This window comes from Elephantulus edwardii, unplaced genomic scaffold (genome assembly GCF_000299155.1).
Source record: "Elephantulus edwardii isolate Elephantulus edwardi_28Jun2011 unplaced genomic scaffold, EleEdw1.0 scaffold00152, whole genome shotgun sequence".
Classification (NCBI taxonomy): domain Eukaryota; kingdom Metazoa; phylum Chordata; class Mammalia; order Macroscelidea; family Macroscelididae; genus Elephantulus; species Elephantulus edwardii.
Window position 1 is genome coordinate 5,404,998 of NW_006399902.1, and position 19,979 is coordinate 5,424,976.

General features: G+C 42.8%; 1 protein-coding gene across 1 annotated transcript in view; it reads left to right on the top strand.

Annotated features, from left to right (window-relative positions):
* The window catches only part of TMEM39B (transmembrane protein 39B), a 19,655-nt gene extending 18,466 nt beyond the window's left edge, over positions 1 to 1,189 (top strand). Inside the window, exon 9 of the mRNA XM_006894956.1 lies at positions 731 to 1,189. Within this exon, the coding sequence (XP_006895018.1) occupies positions 731 to 973 (243 nt within the window). The 3' untranslated portion in view covers positions 974 to 1,189. The remainder of the gene's footprint in view (positions 1 to 730) is intronic.
* The last annotated feature ends 18,790 nt before the right edge of the window (positions 1,190 to 19,979 follow it).

Below are 19,979 nucleotides of genomic sequence, written 5' to 3' on the forward strand. Positions count from 1 at the left end.
TTACGTGTGTACCGTCAAATCGGATCTGACTGGTACAGGAGGCGATTGTTCCTCCTTCTTCAGCAGAGCATCTGGTGGATTTGAACCATGCACCTCTGGGATTGCAGTGCAGTTTCCTGCCACTAGGCCACCAGAGCTCGCCTAAAAGCAACTCTTGAGGTTTAAGTTCCTTGGCATCCACATAGTCACAGAGTACTCTTTTTAACAAATATATATATAAAAAAATAATTCTTACACTCTGCCTTGCCTTGTAAATACCAGGTCAGAGTGAGATGTGGTCATGTCTCCTGGAAGGTTCTGGCCTGAAGATGCTGTATGTGCATTTGCAGAAGACTTGAGAATCTTTAATAATTTCTCACATCTTTGTCATAAAATTCTTAATTGCACAGGTCCAACTGTAGCCCAAGGGTTTCACATATTAAAATATATTCCTTTCATGCCAGAAAAAGAATGTGGGTGAAACAAAAAACTTCTCAAAAAAAACTTCCTAGAAGAGGTAGATGTTGAGTAGGAACTCAAATGATTAATGAGGCAGTCCTGGCAGAAGAAGCATCCAGAGAAAGGCAGAAGAGGTGGCAACGTCTAACTCTAGCCCTAGAGCATTGTCCTTTCCACCCAGCTGCATGGGGCCCCTCTACTTGTCCTCTTCATTGGCCCATTCAGAACCCCTAGTCTAGAGGCAGGTTTCTGGAGCATTCCTTTGAGTCCATGCCCACCCGTTTCTGGGTAGTTCTTTTTCAGCAAACCCCTGCGGATCCTCAACATCCTCCTGCTACTGGAGGGCGCCGTCATTGTCTACCAGCTGTACTCCTTAGTGTCCTCCGACAAGTGGCACCAGACCATCTCACTGGCACTCATCCTCTTCAGCAACTACTATGCCTTCTTCAAGCTGCTGCGGGACCGCCTGGTGCTGGGCAAGGCCTACTCGTACTCAGCCAGCCCCCAGAGGGACCTGGATCATCGGTTTTCCTGAACCATGGGACAGCCCCAGTGCCAGTATCCAGGCTTCAGACAGAAGCTCTCTGGCAAAGGGCTGTTGGGGAGGGTTAGGGTTGGGGGGGCAAATGTGGGGGGGATGGACAAAAAAAATTGCGCCAGAGCTTTGTATTTTTGTTACGTACTGTTTCTTTCTTTGATATTTGATGTGATTATGATGAGAAAAAAAGTCCTATTTTTATACGCCCAACAAGCCTGTGTCCTGTGGGTTTTTCCCTTTTCCCTGCCTGTCAGGCAGAGAGCAGAGGTGTAGCATTCTGGGCTGGGAAGCCCCAAGCATGTGTGTCTTTTGGGCTCCAATGGGAGAGGAGAAGAGAGGAGGAAGATGATAGCAGTGGATAGCTGCCATTTCCTGGACTCTTGCTGCCTTCCAGACATACAATTTCATATATCTCAGCCCTTTTCTTTCAGACCTTTTTGGCAGCCCTGGGAGGTAAGGGGTCACTCCTATAGATGTGGAATGGGAGCTCAGTGAACTTGCCCAAAGTAATACAGCTAGGAAGTGCTACTTCGGTGCTCACTGGTACAGGTCAGTTGCAACCCATGGTGGCCCTCCACTGGGTTTCAGAGGCTTAGTAAGAGAAGACTGCTTCATCTTTCAAGTGGCTGGTGAATTTGAGCTGCTGGTTAACACCCACACATAAGCCACCAGTGCTCCTTAGGAAGTGGCAGGAAGAAGGAAAAAAAAAAACACACCACAAAACCAAACCCCATCATGACCTGAAAGATTACACTAGTGTAATGTGGTGTCCTGATTCAGCATGTGGCCACTGAGTTCCTGCTTGGTGCCAGGGGTGGCAGTAGATGGTGAAGATGCCAAAACGGATACAAGTATATCACACCGGGTGAATATTGCAGGTATAACGTACAGAGGAGCACAGGGCATTTAATGCTCTTGGAAGATTAAATTCTTTTTAATAAGGGTTGTTAGGTTGTTAATAATTACAACTTGCTCGGCTCCCCAATCAACAGTCTTGGCATCAGCAGTCAAGAAATCAAAAGACAGATTGCATTGCGAAAATCTCCTGTCAGAGACTTCTCCAGAGTACTTAAAAGCAATAATGTCAGTCTAGGAACTAAGGTGTGCCTAATCCAGGCTATGGTCTTCACAATTACTTGCTATGCATCAGAGAGTTGGACAATGACTAAAGATGATAGAAGAAAAATCAGTGCCTTTGAGTTGTGGTGCTGGAGAAAGTCTTGGACATACCATGGACAGCCAAGAAAATAAGTCTGTCTTGGAGAGGGTGAAAAAACCAAGTTTCTCCATGGAGGCTAGGATTTTGAAGCTCCATCTCACATACTTTGAGCATTTGGCCAGGAGGTACCGATCCTTAGAGAAGAACATCGTGCTTGGAAGGGTGGAGGGACAGCACAGGAGAGGAAGCTCCCGAATGAGATGGATTAATACAGTAACCGGGGCAATGGGGATTGGTGTGTTGAAATTAGTGAGATTGGCTCAGGACAGGGCAGGGTTCAGAGCTGCTGTACATATCATTGCTATGGGTCACAGGTGACTCAACACATAACAACAACAGATACCATCAAGTCCACCAAGACTCATAGCAACCTTGTGAACCTTCTCCTGTCCTGAACCATCTTTACTATTTTATGCTCAAGCTCATGATTACACTGTCAGCCCATCTCCTTGAGAGTCTTTTTCTGAACATCTTTCCCTCTGGTGGGTTTTCCAAAGTAGGTAATCACATAGGAGGATATTGCCCATTCTTCTCCTGTGGAGTAGCTGGTGGGTTCAAACTGCGTGCTTTCAGGATTGCAGTGCAGATTTTTACCACCAGGCCACCAGAGCTCCCTCAGATGCATATAAAGCAACTGGGGGGAAAACCAAACCCCTGGCTTGAGTCAGGCACACTTTAGTCTTTAAACGGGTACCCTTGCTCTTCGGCACTTAGGAGAAGTCTTTGACAGCAGATTTCTCCAGTGTTACACGTCTTTTGACTTCTTGGCTGCTGCTGCCATAGATGTTGATCATGGATCCAAGTAAAATGTAGTTGAGAATTTCAATCTTTTCTCCATCTATGGTGGTAGTGATTTCTGTTTTCTTGATGTTGAGATATAATTCATGTTCAACCTTCAGTGAGTGCTTCTATAAATGTTGTTATGTGGATCAAGTAAAAACTTATAACCAACTCTGCAGCAGGTTTCAGAGGCTATTAATCACATAGGAAGAGATTGCCCATCTTTCTCCCGAGGAGTAGTTGGTGGATTCATATCACCTGCCTTTAGGTTGGTAGCTCAACTCCTTATCACTAGGCCACCAGAATAGAAATATTTTAATGTGAAGTTCAATATCAAGAAAACAAAGATTTTCACTACTGGGCTGATTGGCAGCATCGTGATGTATGATGAAGAGGTTGAGATTGTCAACAGCGTTAGTTTGCTTGGCTCCACAATCAACCAGCAGCCAGCAAATTAAAAGACATATTACATTGGGGAAAGTGTTGTCAGAGATTTCTCCAAAGTACTGAAGAGAAACAATGTCAGTCTGGAGACTAAGGTGACCTGATACTGGTCATGGTCTTTGCAATCACTTGCTATGCACCGGAGAGCTAGACAATAACTAGGGATGATAGAAGGAGAATTGATGCCTTCATGCTGTGGTGCTGGAGAAGAGTATTGAATACACTGTGGACTGCCAAAAGAACAAACAGATTCATCCTAGAGAGGGTTAAATCAGGCTGCTCCTTGGAGTTAAGGATTCTGAAGCTTCATCTGACATACTTTGGACATGTTGCATGGAGGGACCAGTCCTTGGAGAAGGATGTCATGCTTGGAAGGGTGGAGGGACAGCTCAAGAGAGGAAGACCCTGAATGAGATGGACTGATTCAGTGACTGAGGATATGGGGTTAGGTGTGTCAGAGACAATAAGGTTGGCATAGGATAGAGCAGTGTTTAGGGCTGTTGTACATAGGGTCATTATGAGTCGCAGGCAACTCGATGATACATAACAACAACAACTTAGAAGAGAAGATGATCTGAGTTGGATTAACCACCTAGTAAACAGAGAAGGAAGAAACCCTGGTTGACACAATAGTTAGCGCCCAAGTGCTAACTGAAACGTCAACATTTATAACCCATTCATGGAGAAAAGGATGTGGCAGTCGGCTCCTGTAAAGAGTACAGCCTTAGAAGCACTATGAGTCTGGTTTGAGTTGATGGTGGAGAAGAGGAGGAATGCATCCCAAGTGGAGGAAAGGGCACATGCAATAGCAGAGACTTGGGACATGTGGTGTGTTGGTGGAAGGTGGCAGAAAGGATAAGGAAAGCACAGTATAGAAAGGATGGGACTGGAGAAGTCAGCAGCAGCTCTTATCAGGGAGGACCAGGCACTGTAAGATGGGGAGGTATGTCAGCAGGCCTTGGTACCAGTTGTTAGGTACCATTAAGTTGGAACCAATTTATAGCTGACCCTCCAGCAGGAGGAGCACTGGAGGAGATTGCCCATCCTTCTCCCTCAGGGCAGCTGGTAGATTTGAACCACATGCTTTTGGTCTGGCAGCACAACTCTTTAACCATAAACTGATTGCATATGTCTGGCTCCTAAAGGGTATGGGCTAGGATTCAGAAGGTGAGAAGTGGCGCAGTCATAACCATGCTCATCTATTAAACCCACAGTCCACACCGTATCTAGATGAGTTAACAGTAGTGGATGGGAGATGAACACCTTAAATGTTTATGTATCTTGACACAAAAGTTGAAAAAGGCACTGTTCCTTCAATAGATGATCACGAGCAAGAAACATACTTTATGAAAATTTAAGAATGGTTAAGTGCTGAGGAAAATGTACATTCAAGGCCCTGGGGGAGCTTAGAGGAAAGATGCCCTGAGAGTTAGGAAAGATAAGCTCCTCAGGGGAAATGACACTCGAATTACTCATGAAAGTGAGGAGTATTTCACCACATCGTCAGTGGAGGGCATGATATTCCAAACAGTATATACAACAGTAGAGGAGGGGAGAATTAAAATAGCTTATTTGAGGAAAAGTGAACGTACAGAGCGTGGGTTGCCTGGTAGGGAGTGGCCCAAGAAGCCCTTAAAGACAAATCTATGCGCCAGATTGAAATGTTTGGGCATTACCTAAGCAAGATGTTTCCAAGCAGAGGAGTGACAACACTACTAGTTGCTGTCAAGCCAATTTAGATTCGTGACAATCCCATGTATGCCAAAGTAGAACTGAGCCCTATTAGGGGTTCCAAGGACTCTTTTTTAGAAGTCTTTGGTCAGGCTTTATTTTGTGACATATCTGGGTGGATTCCAACCTCCAACTTTTTCATTAGCAGCTAATAGTGTTCATCATTTGTACCATCCAGAGACTCCAGAGCCTTGACAAAGGTAAGGTAAATGTAGAAGTACGGTTTCTGCTTCTAAGAAAATGGAGAGACTGGAAGTAGAACAGAAAAGAGATAAACAAAGCACACCACAGTGATGAAGTCTTCCTCAGCCTTGAGCAGCACGGCAGGGAGAGAAAGACAGTGCCTCTTTTACTGTCTCTGAGGGAACTCTGGTGGCCTACACAGTGGAAGTTACTCACCTAAAGCCTCTACCTCTCTGCTGATTCAAATCCAACAGCAGCTCCTTGGGAGAAAGATGAGTAATCAATATCCTCTAATTCAGCCTTGGAAGCCCACTAGACATCAGTCAATTCCTACTTGATGGCAATGAGTTGGTTTTTGGTTTTATCTTACCGATTCCTACAATTTATGATTTGAATAATTTCCTTTACTGGGCCAGGTACATAACTGAAGTTGGCAGTTTGTTGTGACAGATCCTGGGGACCAACCAACATGTTCCTCATTCTACCTTAAAAAGACTGAGTCACTGGTATCAGTGAGTGTGTGTGTGTGTGTGTGTGTGTGATCAAATCAGATCTGACTGGTACAGGAGTTGGTGTATTTGGTAAATTTGAACCTCTGGGATTGCAGAGCCACCAGAGCTCCCTGGCACCAGTGATTTTGAAGACATTGCCTGGCTCTGTATGTGTTGTGATAAGAGACAGGAAAAGTCAATTGTTATTTGGCCAAAGGAAGGTTACATTATGTACTAGCCATGAATGTCATGATTCAGAAGACACAGGAACATTCAGAGTGCTCGTCTGTAAAAAGATAGATCATTTCTTTTGCTTATAACCTTAATTCACAGAGCTGTTTATGCAGTCATTTATGTATTCAATAGCCTAAGGAGCAGTGGTGGTATACTTCGCAGGGTGTTACACTGCTAACTGAAGGGCTGCAGGTTTACTGAGGCTCAAATCTACCAGGGGCTCCAAGGGAGAACACTAGGTAGTCTCCTCTCACATGGCTTTTCAGCCTAAGAAACTCAATGGAATGTCACTCACTCAGCCCCAAATGGCCTGCAGTGAGCAGGCAGTGAGTGAGTGAGACCGAGTGCTAAGCGCTGAGAATATGTTGTTGTTACTGTTGTTGTGAGATGGTATCTAGTCAGTCACAACCCTGTGCATGGTATCTCAAATCTTGACAACACTCAGGCTCACTGTAACAGTCATGGTGTCAGTCCATCTTGTTGAAGGGCTTCCTGTCATCTGCTGACCCTCCACCTGGTTCAGCGTGATTTTTTTTTCCACAAAGCGCCTCTCCCAAAAATATATGAGACAAATTTCTTAATAAAAATATGGTGTTATTATGTCCAGTTGAGTTGAATGAGACTCATAGCAACCCTATCAACGACACATTGGAACTTTGCCCTCTCATGCACTTTACCATAATCTTAGACATGCTCCAGCCCATATTACAATCACTGTGCCAATGTTTCTTGTTAAGGAGTTTCCTCTTTTCCTCTAACCTTCTAGCATGCCTTTCAAGGACTGGCCCAGTCTGACAACATGCCCAGAGCATATGAGATGAAGTTTTACCAGCCTTGCCTCTAAGGAACATGGAGGTTTCACTTCCTCCAAGACAGATTTGCTTATTCTTTTGGTAGTCCATGGGATATTCGGTACTCTTCACTACCATCACAATTCAAATTAGTGACTACTGATGAATATTGTGATGCACAATACAGATCTGACTCCTGCCCTCAGGCAGCTTGCTGTTGGAATAAATGAAATAATGATTGGGAAATTGCTATGTAAATTATAAAAATGTTCTTGTTATGAACCATCGAGTTGGGATGACTCATAGCTGACCCTCCAGCGAGTTTTCAGAGGCAGTATATTGCATGGGAAGAGACTGCTCATCTTTCTCCTGCAGAGAAGGTGGTGGATTTGAACTTTTAGTCTTTGGGTTGGTAATGCAACTACTTACCACTAAGTAAGTGACCTGTTGTTTGTTATTGATTGCCATTGAGTTGAGCACAACTCAAAGTGACCCTACGAACAAAAGATCTGAAGCTTTTCTATAACGATCATCGTTTCTCAAAGTTCATATCATTTCCAGAGGCTTGTTATTTAAGAAATGGATGCCTCTCCTGCTTTCAAGCCGCCTGAGTTCTTTATAAAGAATTACACCTGAGTTCTCTATAAAGAATTACACCGGCCTGATAATTTCCTCCTTAGTCTTTTATTAAGACGACAATCTCATGTGGTGGCTTGTAGTTGGCAAGTCAGAAAACCTGGGTTTGATCTTCATTTCCCTATTTTATTTTCTTTTTCTTGTTGTGTACCGTCGAGTTGGATCCGTCTGGCACAGGAGGAGGTTGCATTTCTCTATTTCTGTAGTTGCTGTTTTTCAAGGAGAAAGATGAACCATCTCCTCCCATAAGGATTCATACTCGGAAATTTGATAGTAATGGATTGTTGTTGTTTGTTGTTATGTGCCGTCGAGTTGTTTGCGATTCATAGCGACCCTATGTACAACAGCCCTAAACCCTGCTCTATCCTGTGCCAATCGCATTGCCTCTGACACACCCATCCCGATTACCCCAGTCACTAAATCAATCCACATCATAGAGGGTCTTCCCCTCCTGCGCTGTCCCTCTACTCTACCCAGCATGATGTCCCTCTCCAAAGACCTGTCTCTCCTTAAAACATGTCCAAAGTATGTCAGACGAAGCCCCAGAATCCTTGCCTCCAAGAAGCAGCCTGCTTTAACCCTCTCTAGGATGAATCCGTTTGTTTTCTTGGCAGTCCATGGTACATTCAATACTCTTCTCCAGCACCACAGCTCAATGGCGTCAATTCTCCTTCTGTCCTCCCTAGTCACTGTCCAGCTCTCTGATGCATAAGAAGTGATTGCAAAGACCATGGCCTGTATCAGGTGCACCTTCGTCTCCAAAGAGACACCGTTGCTCTTGAGTATTTTAGAGAGGTCCCTAACAGCAGACTTTCCCATCGCAATATGGTTTTTTTATTTCCTGGCTGCTGGTGCCAAGAGTGTTGACTGTGGAGCCTATGTACAACACAACACACGTAGACGAACAGAAAGTAATGGATGTTGTTGTTTTGTTATGTGCTGTCAAGCCGTTTGCGACTCATAGCGACCCTATGTACAACAGCCCTAAACCGTGCTCTATCCTGTGCCGATCTCACTGCTTCTGACACACCCATCCCGATTACCCCAGTCACTAAATCAATCCACTTCATAGAGGGTCTTCCCCTCCTGCACTGTCCCTCTACTCTACCCAGCATGATGTCCCTCTCTAAAGACCTGTCTCTCTTTACAACATGTCCAAAGTATGTCAGACGAAGCCCCAGAATCCTTGCCTCCAAGAAGCAGCCTGGTTTAACCCTCTCTAGGATGAGTCTGAAAGTAATGGATAGATCAAGTTAATTCCCCTATCTGGGACTCAGTGTTCTGTAGGATTCCTCATTCATAGTAATCTCAGGATCTGTGATTGGTTTTAATTCTGAAAGAAAGGAATTAATTTCTGGTTATTGTTGTTGTGTACCATTAGGTGTAACCGACCCCTAGCTGACCCTCCAGCGGGTTTTCAGAGGCAGTAAATCATACGGGAGAATTCGGTGGATTTGAACCACATGCCTTCGTAATTGCAGCGCTGCTTCTTGCCACTAGGCCACTTCACTATAAAGAAGGGGAAAATTGAGAATACCTCCATCAGTCTTTGCCGTGGAGTCGGAACTGACTCAGTTGACTCTCCAGTGGGTTTCTGAAGTTACACTTATCTTTCACAGGACCCGCTGGTAGATTCGAACGGTCAGACAGGTGTGGCCTTTGGTTTATTAGCAGAACAACTTCCTATGGCCACCAGAGCTTCCTTGAGAACACCTAGGCGCTCTTAATTTTTTAAATTACTTATACTTTGCAGCCTTTCTCCAGCCACTCCTTTCATACTGCACGCCTCTTGCCTACCTCTAGTAGCTGTGGTCTCTTTAAATGAACGTCTTCTTTCCTAAGCGCGGTGCCGACCAAAGATCGCGTTTCGTCCTGGATGTGAGTGCTTAGTGATTTGTCCATTTCGGGCTGCCGTCCCGTGTGTCCGCCATATTGTCTACTGAAGCTACCGCTGAGGCTGCCGCCTCTACCGCTGCCGCCGCCGAGTCGGAGCGAGCGGAGCCGCGATGGGTGAGTAAGGAAACCTGGCAGTTGTGGGGTCGAGCTGAGGCAGTCTCGGTGCCTGAGATCTGGCGAGAGCTTGTCTTCGGCTGCAAGGGCAGTCTGGGCCTCACCGAATCGGTTTGAGGGGGAAAAGCCTGGGCGGGACTGCCCCTAAGGCCAGTTTGGGGGCCGGACTAGGGCCAGCGCAGGGAACAGTCTTTGGGGACTGGTTCCGAGGACACCTCGGCACACCTGGAGCCCCCACGTGATGGTCCCCCAACTAAGGCGCACGCCTTTCCTGGGGTCTAGAAAGGGGCCGACCCTCCGCCTGCGCGGAGCCCGAGGCAGAGGGACGGGCTCGGTGGCAGGCCCGGGAGGGAGCCCTCTCCCGGCGTGTGTTTGGCCGTCGCGCTGCTGGACTGCGAGCTGCGGCGCCCCGGAACTCGAGGAAATCTACGTACGTCGTGTGGCGGGGCCTTCTGGCGAGGGGCAGCCAGGCGAAGCAGCTGCAGCCCGGTCACCAGGAGCAGTCAGGCCGAGGGCAGCCGGGGCCGCCCAAGGCCAGGAGACTTACCGAACCGCGGCGGAAATAGGCCGGTTCTGTTGGGTTGGAGTGTCATTCCCGTTAGGGTAGAAACCCATAGGCCAGGACCTCTTAGCCACTTTCGGATCGGAGACTTAAGGTTCCCATAGGCTCTGCTTCGGGGGAAAGGAGGTGGCTAGCTACCTGTTGCTCTTTCTGAGGGGCTCTGGTTGACAAGGCCTCTGGTCCAAGGGAATACGAGGCTTAAGTCTATAGAATTAGAGACAGAATTAACATCTCTTCTGCAAGAAAAGCTATTCAGCGTTATGACACCCTTGCAGGTTGCACTTAATGCTCTGGTGACTGTACAGACTTAATTCTCCCCGGTTATTGAAGTAGATACTGCCGTTTCTCCAGTTTTGCAAATGAAGAAACTGAGGCTTAATGGAGGTAAAGTAACGTACCCCAAGGTGACACAGTCTAAAATTGCATGATAAATCACTCCAAAGCAGTTTATAAATGCTGTTCTTTAAGGTCTGGCCCTCTAGTGGTTGGGCTGGAAGACGAGGAAGGTAAGCTTTTAACCCTGGGCAAAGTTTGTGAAGGTATTTTTTGCTTGTGCTTTTTTTTTCTGTTAAAAGAAAAAAGAGGGGCCGGAGTCCTTTCTGCTCTGTTGGTGACTCCTCAGAAGAAACAAACAAACCGTGGCAGTCTGTTTCTGTAGGGGTAGTTCTCCCTAAACCACATGGTGTTGATTGCATTAAAAAAATCAATTTGAAGGGACCTAGTGAAAATAACAGTATAAAGGAAACTGACAAATATTCCAGATGAATTGCTCACTCAAGCTATTTGGAGTTCAGTGTGATTATTTTGTAAGGTTCTGAGAAAACAAATTATTTTAGAGCTAGTATTATTACCTGGCCTGCCACTTTCAAGCTCTTACTCAGAGAAGGCACTTAAATGTAAAGTGCAGCAATGTAGATGGAGAGTACCAAGCACAGGCCGCATAATGCTCCTTTTTTCATCTCTAGAATAAGGTGTCATCAAGGTATTTTAGGATTAAATAAGCTAATAATAGTGTTCAGAGGCTAGTAAAGGTTCTATGTCACACTTTCTCGCTTTGATAATCTTAGTTTCTGTCTTCACTTCTTTCCTCTTTAATACTCGTTTCCAAAATTTTACCATCGAGTCCTAAGACTGGTAGGCCTATCTTTGTAACTGATGCTGTACGTATCAGTACAAAACTTTGTTGTAGACAAGAGTCCTTTAGTGATACAAATGATCGACTACCAACAGAAAGGTTGGTAGTTTGAACCCACTCAGAAGAGTCTCAGAAGGCCTGGTGCTTTGCTTTCAAAAAGTAAGCCTTGAAAATCCCACTTTCACTCTGCATCACCATGAATTGGAATCAACTTGATGGCACCTGATTATATCAGACTGTATTGACCTTCAGTTTTAGGCTCACTGTTGATGCAAAAGGAAGAAACTAATGCTTAGTGTATTAAACTCACTGAAATAAATTTGGTAGAGATTTACTCAGTTTTTACAGACTGGGAAGTTACTTCAAAAGGTAATTTCCATCACTCATTATGGTTGAGTCAGTTCCAACTTCTAGCAACCCTACAATGGATTTCTGATGGGGAAACTGCCCATCTTTTTCCTTCAGAGTAACTGATGGATTTGAACCTTTGGGTAGTTATCAGTCCAGCTGACTATAGACTACACCACTAGAGCCACTATAATAACCTCAGTTGTTGTTATCTGCTGTCAAGTCAGAACTGACTCATCATACTTGACCCCCAGGGGATTTTCAGAAGCTGTAAATCACATGGGAGGAGATAGCCCATCTTTCTCCCAAGCAGTAGCTAGTGGATCCAAATGACATGTATTTGTGTTGGCATTGCGATTCCTTACTACTCAGCTACCACAACTTGAGGCCTAGTGGCAAGAAACTGCATTGCAATCCCGAAGGCTCAGTCCTGAATCCACCAGATGCTCTGCTGGAGGAGGAGCAATCTCCTGTGCCAGTCGAATCCGACTCCATGCTACACAACGACAACAATGAAAGAATAGATTTTTACGCATTTTTACACCATGAGCCTCTAAGAAGTCTTAAGGTGTGAGGTAAAGGAGATGAAAATTTTTCAGTAGTGCAGCTAAACCTGACCAGGGTCCTACAAGGTTTGTTTAGTCTAGAGGTAGTGAGCCATGGTGACATAGCCCATAGTGGGTTTTGCTGCTAATCTAAAAGTCAAGCATCTCTAGTGGTTCAAATCTACCACTGGATAAGATGGGCAGTTTTCTTCCATTAGGATTTACCATTATGAAGGGTCACTGTGAGTCAAACCAGCTTGACAGCAATGAAGTGATTATTTTATGTATTGTTTTTGGTTTTATGAGTTTGATTGCTCTTGGTTTTTTAAAATTTTTTTTTTCCTTTTCTTCAGAGTTAGGTTGTTATACTTTACTCATAACAACCCCATCCATACACAACTGAATGCAGCACTGCCTGGTCCTGTAGCATCCCCATGATTGGATGTAGATTGGATAGTTGTACTCCATAAGCTTTTCATTATCTGTTTTTTTATAAGAATGTCTGTTTTTTTCTTTATTGACCAAGCAAAGGCATTTGACTGTGTGGATCATAGTAAGTTGTGCTGATACTGACTGAGTGAATGGCACCCACAGAGCACTTAATTGTGCTCGTGAGATACCTATACCTGGACCAGGAGGCTATGCGAACAGAGCAGAACACTGCATGGTTTAAAATTAAGGAGGACTACATCAGGGTTGTCTTCTCTTTACATACCTATTCAGTCTGTATGCTGAGCAAATTATTTGAGAAGCTGGATTCTGTGAAGAGGAGTGTGGCATGAGGATTGGAGGGAGACTCATCAATAACTTGAATTATGCAGATAACACAACCTCACTTGCTGAAAGTAAGGAGGTCTTGAAGCATTTGTTACAGATAAGAATGCAGCGTTCAGTATAGATTGCATCTCAGAGTCAAGAAAATGAAGATTTTTTACTACCGGACTGATAGTCAACATCATGATGGAGAAGACGTTGAAAAAGTGAACAACTTCATTGTACTTGGATCCACAATTAACAACGTTGCTACCAGCAGTCAGGAAATGAAGAGGTGCATTGCATTGGGAAAGTCTGTAGTTAGGGACCTTGCCAAATTATTGAGTAGTGATGTCAGTTTGAGGACTAAAGTGTGTCTGATTTAGGCCATGGTCTTTCTGATCACTTGCTATGCGTCTGAGAGCTGGGCGGTAATTAAGGATGACAGGAGAAGAATTGATGCCTTTGAGCTGTGGTGTTGGGGAAGAGCACTGAACATCCCATAGACGGCCAAGAGAACAAATATGTCTTGGAGAGGGTGCAGCTGGAGTGTTCTCTGGAGACAAGAATGATGAGGCTTCACCTCACATATTTGGGCATGTTGCTGGGAGGGTGGAGGGTCAGTTGAAGGAGAGGAAGACCCTCAGCCGGGTGGATTGATAGGGTGACTGCTGCAGTGGGCTCTAGTGTGTCAGGAAATGTGAAGATAGTACAAGATCAGATCTTTTGTACATAGGGTCTCTATGAGTTGTACTCGACGGCACCTAAAAGCCCTTTCTTCGGTTTCTCTCTCTGTCTCTCTCATTACCATTGAGTTGGAACCAACTCATAGCTCACCCTCCATTAGGTTTCTGAGGCTGTAAATAATATAAGAGGCAACTGCTCATCTTTTTCTGGAGGAGCACCTCGTGTATTCAGACTGCCAGAGAGGTGCTTCTTTGGGATTAGCAGCACAGCTTTTATGGATTAAACCACCAGAGCTGGTGTAGGCCTTCTTACTCTGTCTTAATCTGGAAAACCTTTCAGCATCCTAGTAACACAGTCTGCTACTGACATTTGAGTTGTGTCTGTGCATGAACTGCATTATCAGGAGTTGGATCCAGATCTCCCACATGGAAGAAAAGGCTTTAACCAGATACCTTCGCTTTTTTCAGGAATAAGGATACATTTGATTTAAACATCAACTTCCAAGTTATCCCCATTTTACAAGTGAATTTTTGAGACTTTAGAAGATTAGGTGATTTGTACAGGCTGATAATGTAGGTCTTTTGTAGTCGTGATAGTGGGTCTACCCCATAATTCCAGAATGATTTTACTCCCTCTGGCGGTACTCCTTCACAACTCTCTTAAACTGTTTTTCCTGTGCTATACTTCTCTAGCCTTAACAGACCTTTGTAATGATTTCATTGCTAATAGGAGCCATTTGGGCAGATCTTGAAGCTCTCTTCTGATGATGGTGGGGGTGAGGGGCTGGAAGTGGGGGTGTTATGTACCATTGAGTTTGAAGCAACTCATAAATTAGCTGACCCTTCAGTGGATTTTTCAGAGACAGTTAATCACATGGGAGGAGATTGCTCATCTTTCTCCCATGGGCAGCAGGTGCATTCGAACCGTGTGCTTTTGAGTTGGTAGCACAAGTCTTTATCACTGAGCCTTCTTAAAGTTCTGAGTTGCTTATTACCCTTCTCAATAGAGACCATGATCTCTGAACTTCACAGGAGTGATTTGTCATATCATACCTATCATCTTGCTGATAGGGAATCTAACAGCTTGCCTCTGGGAAGCCTGGCCCCTCTCCAGCTTCAAGAGTAGGTTTTGATAAAGCCAAAACTCTAAACCCATTATTGTAATTCTATCTCCTTAGCAAGTGATTGATTTAGGCTTGTTTGTACTTAAGATACAGTGCTGGCTTACTAGATATTATTATTTTGCTGTCCTGTATTTTAACTCAGGTTTTATAAAATAATGAACATTAAAAAAGAAATAAGAAGCTATAGCAGTGTTGTCATGGTTATGTGCCATGGATTTGGCTGTAATTCATGGTGATCCAATGAACAACATATTATAACCTTGCCCTATCTAATGCCATTTTCATTATCTTCAGCATGCTCAAGCTCATTGATACACTCACTGTTTCAGTCTGTCTATCGAGGATTTTCTCTTTTGTTGACCTTCCACCTTTCCCAGCATGATGTCTTTTTCCAAAGACTGTTCCCTACTAATAGCATACTCAAAATAATATGAGACAAAGGTTCACTATACTTGCCACTAAGAAACATTCTTTGCCCCCACCCCAAGGACCATTGTTACTGTGCTTCCTTCAAGAGACTTTTGGCAGTCCATTGGATATTTAGTATTCTTCAACACCACAGTTCAAAGACATGGATTCATTCTTACTCATTGTCCTACTTTCACATGCATAGAAAGTAATTGAAAAGACAAACTGGATCAGACACAACTAGTTTTTATGACATCATTGCTCTTTAGGAGTTTGGAGAAGTCTTTGACAGCACATTTTCCCAATGCTATGTGTGTTTTGATTTCTTGACTGCTTCTACCGTGAGTGTTAATTGTGAATCTAAATAAAGTGAAAAAAAAACTACTTCAGTCTCTTCTCCATCTATCTTGATGTTGACTATTGGCCTGGTCATAAGGATTTTTATTGTCTTTTTAATTTTTTTTTAAATTCACATTGTGTTTCTTAAAATCATTCCTATTCATTGTGTCTTATAAAATTAATCATCATTGATCTATACACCCATTATTACCCCATTTTTCAGTTCCCCACTGGATCTTTCTTAATTCTTCACACTCTTCCTCCACCCACCAAATTGTGAAATCCTGTGACTCCTCCTCCCCAATCCCCCTGTCTCCTAACCTTACCTCTTTAGATATCCACACACATCTTAGTAGTTATCCTTGGATTTTTCTTTACTTGATATTGAGATGTAATCTATATTGAAGGCTATATGTAGTCTTTTATCTTCTGCAGCAAGTATTTTAAGTTTTTTTCACTTTCAGCAAGCAAGATTGTATCATCTACATTATAAAGTTGTTGATTAGTCTTCCACCAATCCTGATGCCACTTTCTGCAGCTTACAGCCCAGCTTCTGAGATGATCTGCTCGCCATAAAGAATGAGTAGCCATGGACAAAGGACATAGCTCTGATACATACGTCTTTTGATTTTAAACCATGCAGTGTTCTCTTTCCTTGTTCTGTTTAGATAACAGCTTCTTGGTCTATATGTAGTTTTCACATGAGCACAGTTAAGTGACTGGGGTTCCCATTCTTCTCAATATTACCTATAATTTATAATGATCCAGATAATCAAAGGACTTTGCATAGTCAGTAAAACACAAACATCTTTCCAATAGTCTGTGCTTTTAACCAACATCCATCTGACATCAGCAATGCTATCCCTAGTTCCACAGCTTCTTCTGAATCCAGCTTGCATTTGTGGCAGTTTCTTATTTGTATATAATTCTAGCTGTTTTTCAGTAATCATAAGCACGATTTTACTTACATGTGATGTTATTGTTGTTATTTAATAATTTTCATGCTTTCTTGAGTTGTCTTTTTAAAAAATGATAACAAATATGGATCTCTTCCAATCATTTGGCTGGGTAACTTTCTTCTGAATGTATTAAAATAGGCTGGTGAGCATGACCAGGGCTGCATCTGTTTGTTCAAACACCTCAATTGGTATTCCATCAATTCCCGAGGACTTTTAAATTTTTGCAAATGCTTTCAGTGAAGCTAGAACATCTTCCTTCATTACCATTGGTTCTTGATCAATATGCTATTTCCTGAAATAGTTCACTGCCGAACAGTTTTATTTGGTACAGTTACAGTGGTATTCCTTCCATCTTTTGTTTTTTTTACTTCTTTCCATCTTCTTATGCTTCCAGCATCATTAAACATTTTGTCCATAGAATCCTTCAGGATTACAGCTCTAGACTTGGATTAGTTCTTCAGTTTGTTCAGCTTGAGAAATGCTGAGTGTGTTCTTCATTTTGATTTTTTTTTAAATGTTGTGTGTGTGTGTGTGTGTGTGTATACTGTCCAATCAGATCTGACTGGTAGAGGATGAGATTGTTCCTCCTTCTCCAGCAGAGCATCTGGTTGATTTGAACTGCACACCCCTGGGATTGCAGTGCAGCTTCTTGCCACTAGGCCACCAGAGCTCACCATTTTGATTTTCTAACTCTGACTCTTTGCACATTTCATTAAAATACTTTGCTTTATAATGTCTGCCAGCATTAAAATATATAGAACTTGTTGTATATGTGCTAAGCACTTTAATCACGTGTCAGAAGAGATCAGTCTTTAGAAAAGGATGTCATACTAGGTGAAGTGGAAAGTGAAAAAGCCAACAGTGATTGTGAGTATGGCAAAGGGCCAGGCTGTGTTTCATTCAGTTGTGGTAAAGTTGTTATGAGTTGGAACCAACTTGGCAAACCTAACAACATTTACTAGGTAGCATATTAAGTATTTTACTTATTAACTCATTTACCTCTTAGATTCTCACCTTTTAGTTGAAGAAACTGAAGCATAGAATAGGTTAGTAATTGCCTAAAGTCATTAGACAGCCACTGAGGAATTATGGTTCTAGCCAAAATATGAACTACTGATATCTTTGGTCTGGAAAACAAAGAGCCTTTTTCTGACTCTGAAATGCCATTTGCACTGAAATTTTGTTAGTCATTTTGTAATCTTGAGGCAGAATTTACAAATAAAACAGGTAGTTCTGAGGAGAGAAATTGGAAAGAATTTATGGAAGCAGACAGCCCTGTCTTTTTCTCAGAGAGTGACTAATCAGTTCAAACCGCTAACCTTTCACTTAGCCTCTGAGAGTACCATCAGGGCATCTAAGATACTGCTACAAGTACCTAATCCAAAGGAGCCTTTTGGACATTTCATCAGGAAAGGACCACTTGCTAGAAAAAGCCAACAAAAAGAGTATTGGTGAAAATGAGAGAGGTACTCAGTGAGATCAATTGATAGAGTAGCCATAAGAGTGGACTCAGACATGATAATGAAGAATGTGCAAGACAACTTTTCCTACTATTGTACAGAAGGTCAAGGGAGCTACAGTGACGTAGTGGGTAAGGCATCATGCTACCAATCCAAAGGCAGGCAGTTTGAATCTACTACTTGCTGCTGTACAAGAGAAAGATGGAAGTCTACCAAGTGGTTTACAGCCTCTGAAAACATGAGGAAGGATAACTATGAGTTGATTTCAACTTGACATGTAACAACAGGAACATCCATAAAGTTGCCATGAGTCGGAACCTACTGGACAAGGAGTGGACAAGGACTTTTTGCTGCTCTGCTCCCAATGAAATTTTAATGCCACAGATTTACTTGAAAACTTTTTATGTACTGTAAGTATACCTGTGGAGGTTTGGTGGTGTTGTACTGCTAACCCAAAGTCACCACCTCTCTGGCAGTTTGAATCCATCAGCGGTTCTTTAGGAGAAAGATGGATAGTCTTTGCTTTGGGGATAAAGTCTCTGACTGCAGGGTCAGCTAAAAGTTGTTTCTGATTCACCAGCAAAGATTATTTTTCTATATAAATAAATATAAAGCTTATTCTTCCTTTCAATACAATAAGAAAGAATAAGTAAACTTTTTAGGGCTCTCTGGTGGCCTAGTTTTAAGAAACTGCACTGCAACCCCAAAGTCATGTGGTTCAGATTCACCAGCTGCTCTGCAGAGAAAGATGGACAGTCTCCTTTCATATGATTAACTGCCTCTGAAAACCCACTGGAGGAACAGCTATGGATCAGTTCTGACTTGATGGTACACAATAACAACAAATACAATTTTTTAGGCTCAAAGTTAAATGAAAAAGCTTATTACATTTAACTTTATATTTGTTGAGTAACTTTTAGTCCAATTTATTTATGTAAATTTAAATATATCAAATTAAGTATATAAATTTACCATTTCAATTATAAACTGTATAATCAGTTTTTTAAATCTTTCATAAAAAAATAAGCCTTTTTACAAAGATGGCACTGAAAGCAAAGAAGGAAGCCACTGCCCCTCCCAAAGGAAAGATGTTAAAAGCCAAGAAGGCAGTCCTAAAGGGCATGCACAGCCACACACAGACAAAAAGGACAACAATCTGCACATCACCGACCTTCCAATCCTACGATGCTGAAACTCTGAAGGCAGCCCAAATAACCTCTGGAAGAGCACCCCCCAGAGGAAACAAGATTGACCACTGTGCCATCATCAAGTTTCCCTTGACCACTGAGTCAGCCATGAAGAAGAGAGAAGATAACAAGACATTTGTGTTCACTGTGGATGTCAAGGCCAACAAGCACCAAATCAAACAAGCTGTAAGGAAGTTATTTGACACTAATGTGGCCAAGAACAACATTTTGATTAGGCTTGATGGAGAGAAGACTTATGTTTGACTGGCTCCTGACTATGATGCTTTGGATATTGCCAATAAAATAGCGATCATCTAAACTTAGTTGCAGTTACTTGCTATGCATCAGAGAGCTGGACAGTGACCAAAGATGAGAGAAGAATCAATGCCTTTGAGAGTGGTGCTGAATAAATGTATTGAATATACCATGACTTGCCAAGAGAATAAACAGTTTTTTCTTGGAGAGGGTGAAACCAAGTTGCTCCTTGCAGGAGAATTTTGAAACTCTGTCATATACTTTGGGCACATGGTTATTAGGGACCAGTCGACAGTGTTGGAGAGGAAGACCCCATATGAAATGGATTGACACAGTAACTAGGGTCATGGGGTAGGTGTATCAGACTCTGTGAGACAGGATCAGGATAGGACAGGGTTCAGAGCTGTTGTACATAGGGTGGCTGTTAGTCAGAGGTGACTTGATGGCATATAACAACTAGCTTAGTCCAGTAATTAATTAATTGTAAATATAAATTTTTCTCAACCCCAAAAATTAAAATAATCATTCTTAACTATTAATTTTTTCAGCAAATACAATTTTTAGTAAGCTTTTAACTTTTTTTTCTATATTTTATTAATTTTCATAAACATTTACAGAGATTTTGGGTTTCCATTCATTCATTGTTGCACTATTCTCTCTACCCTCTTCCCAGTTTGTTCTTGTCCAAATGCCACAGTGCTTGTCAAAGCCAGTTCTGATTAA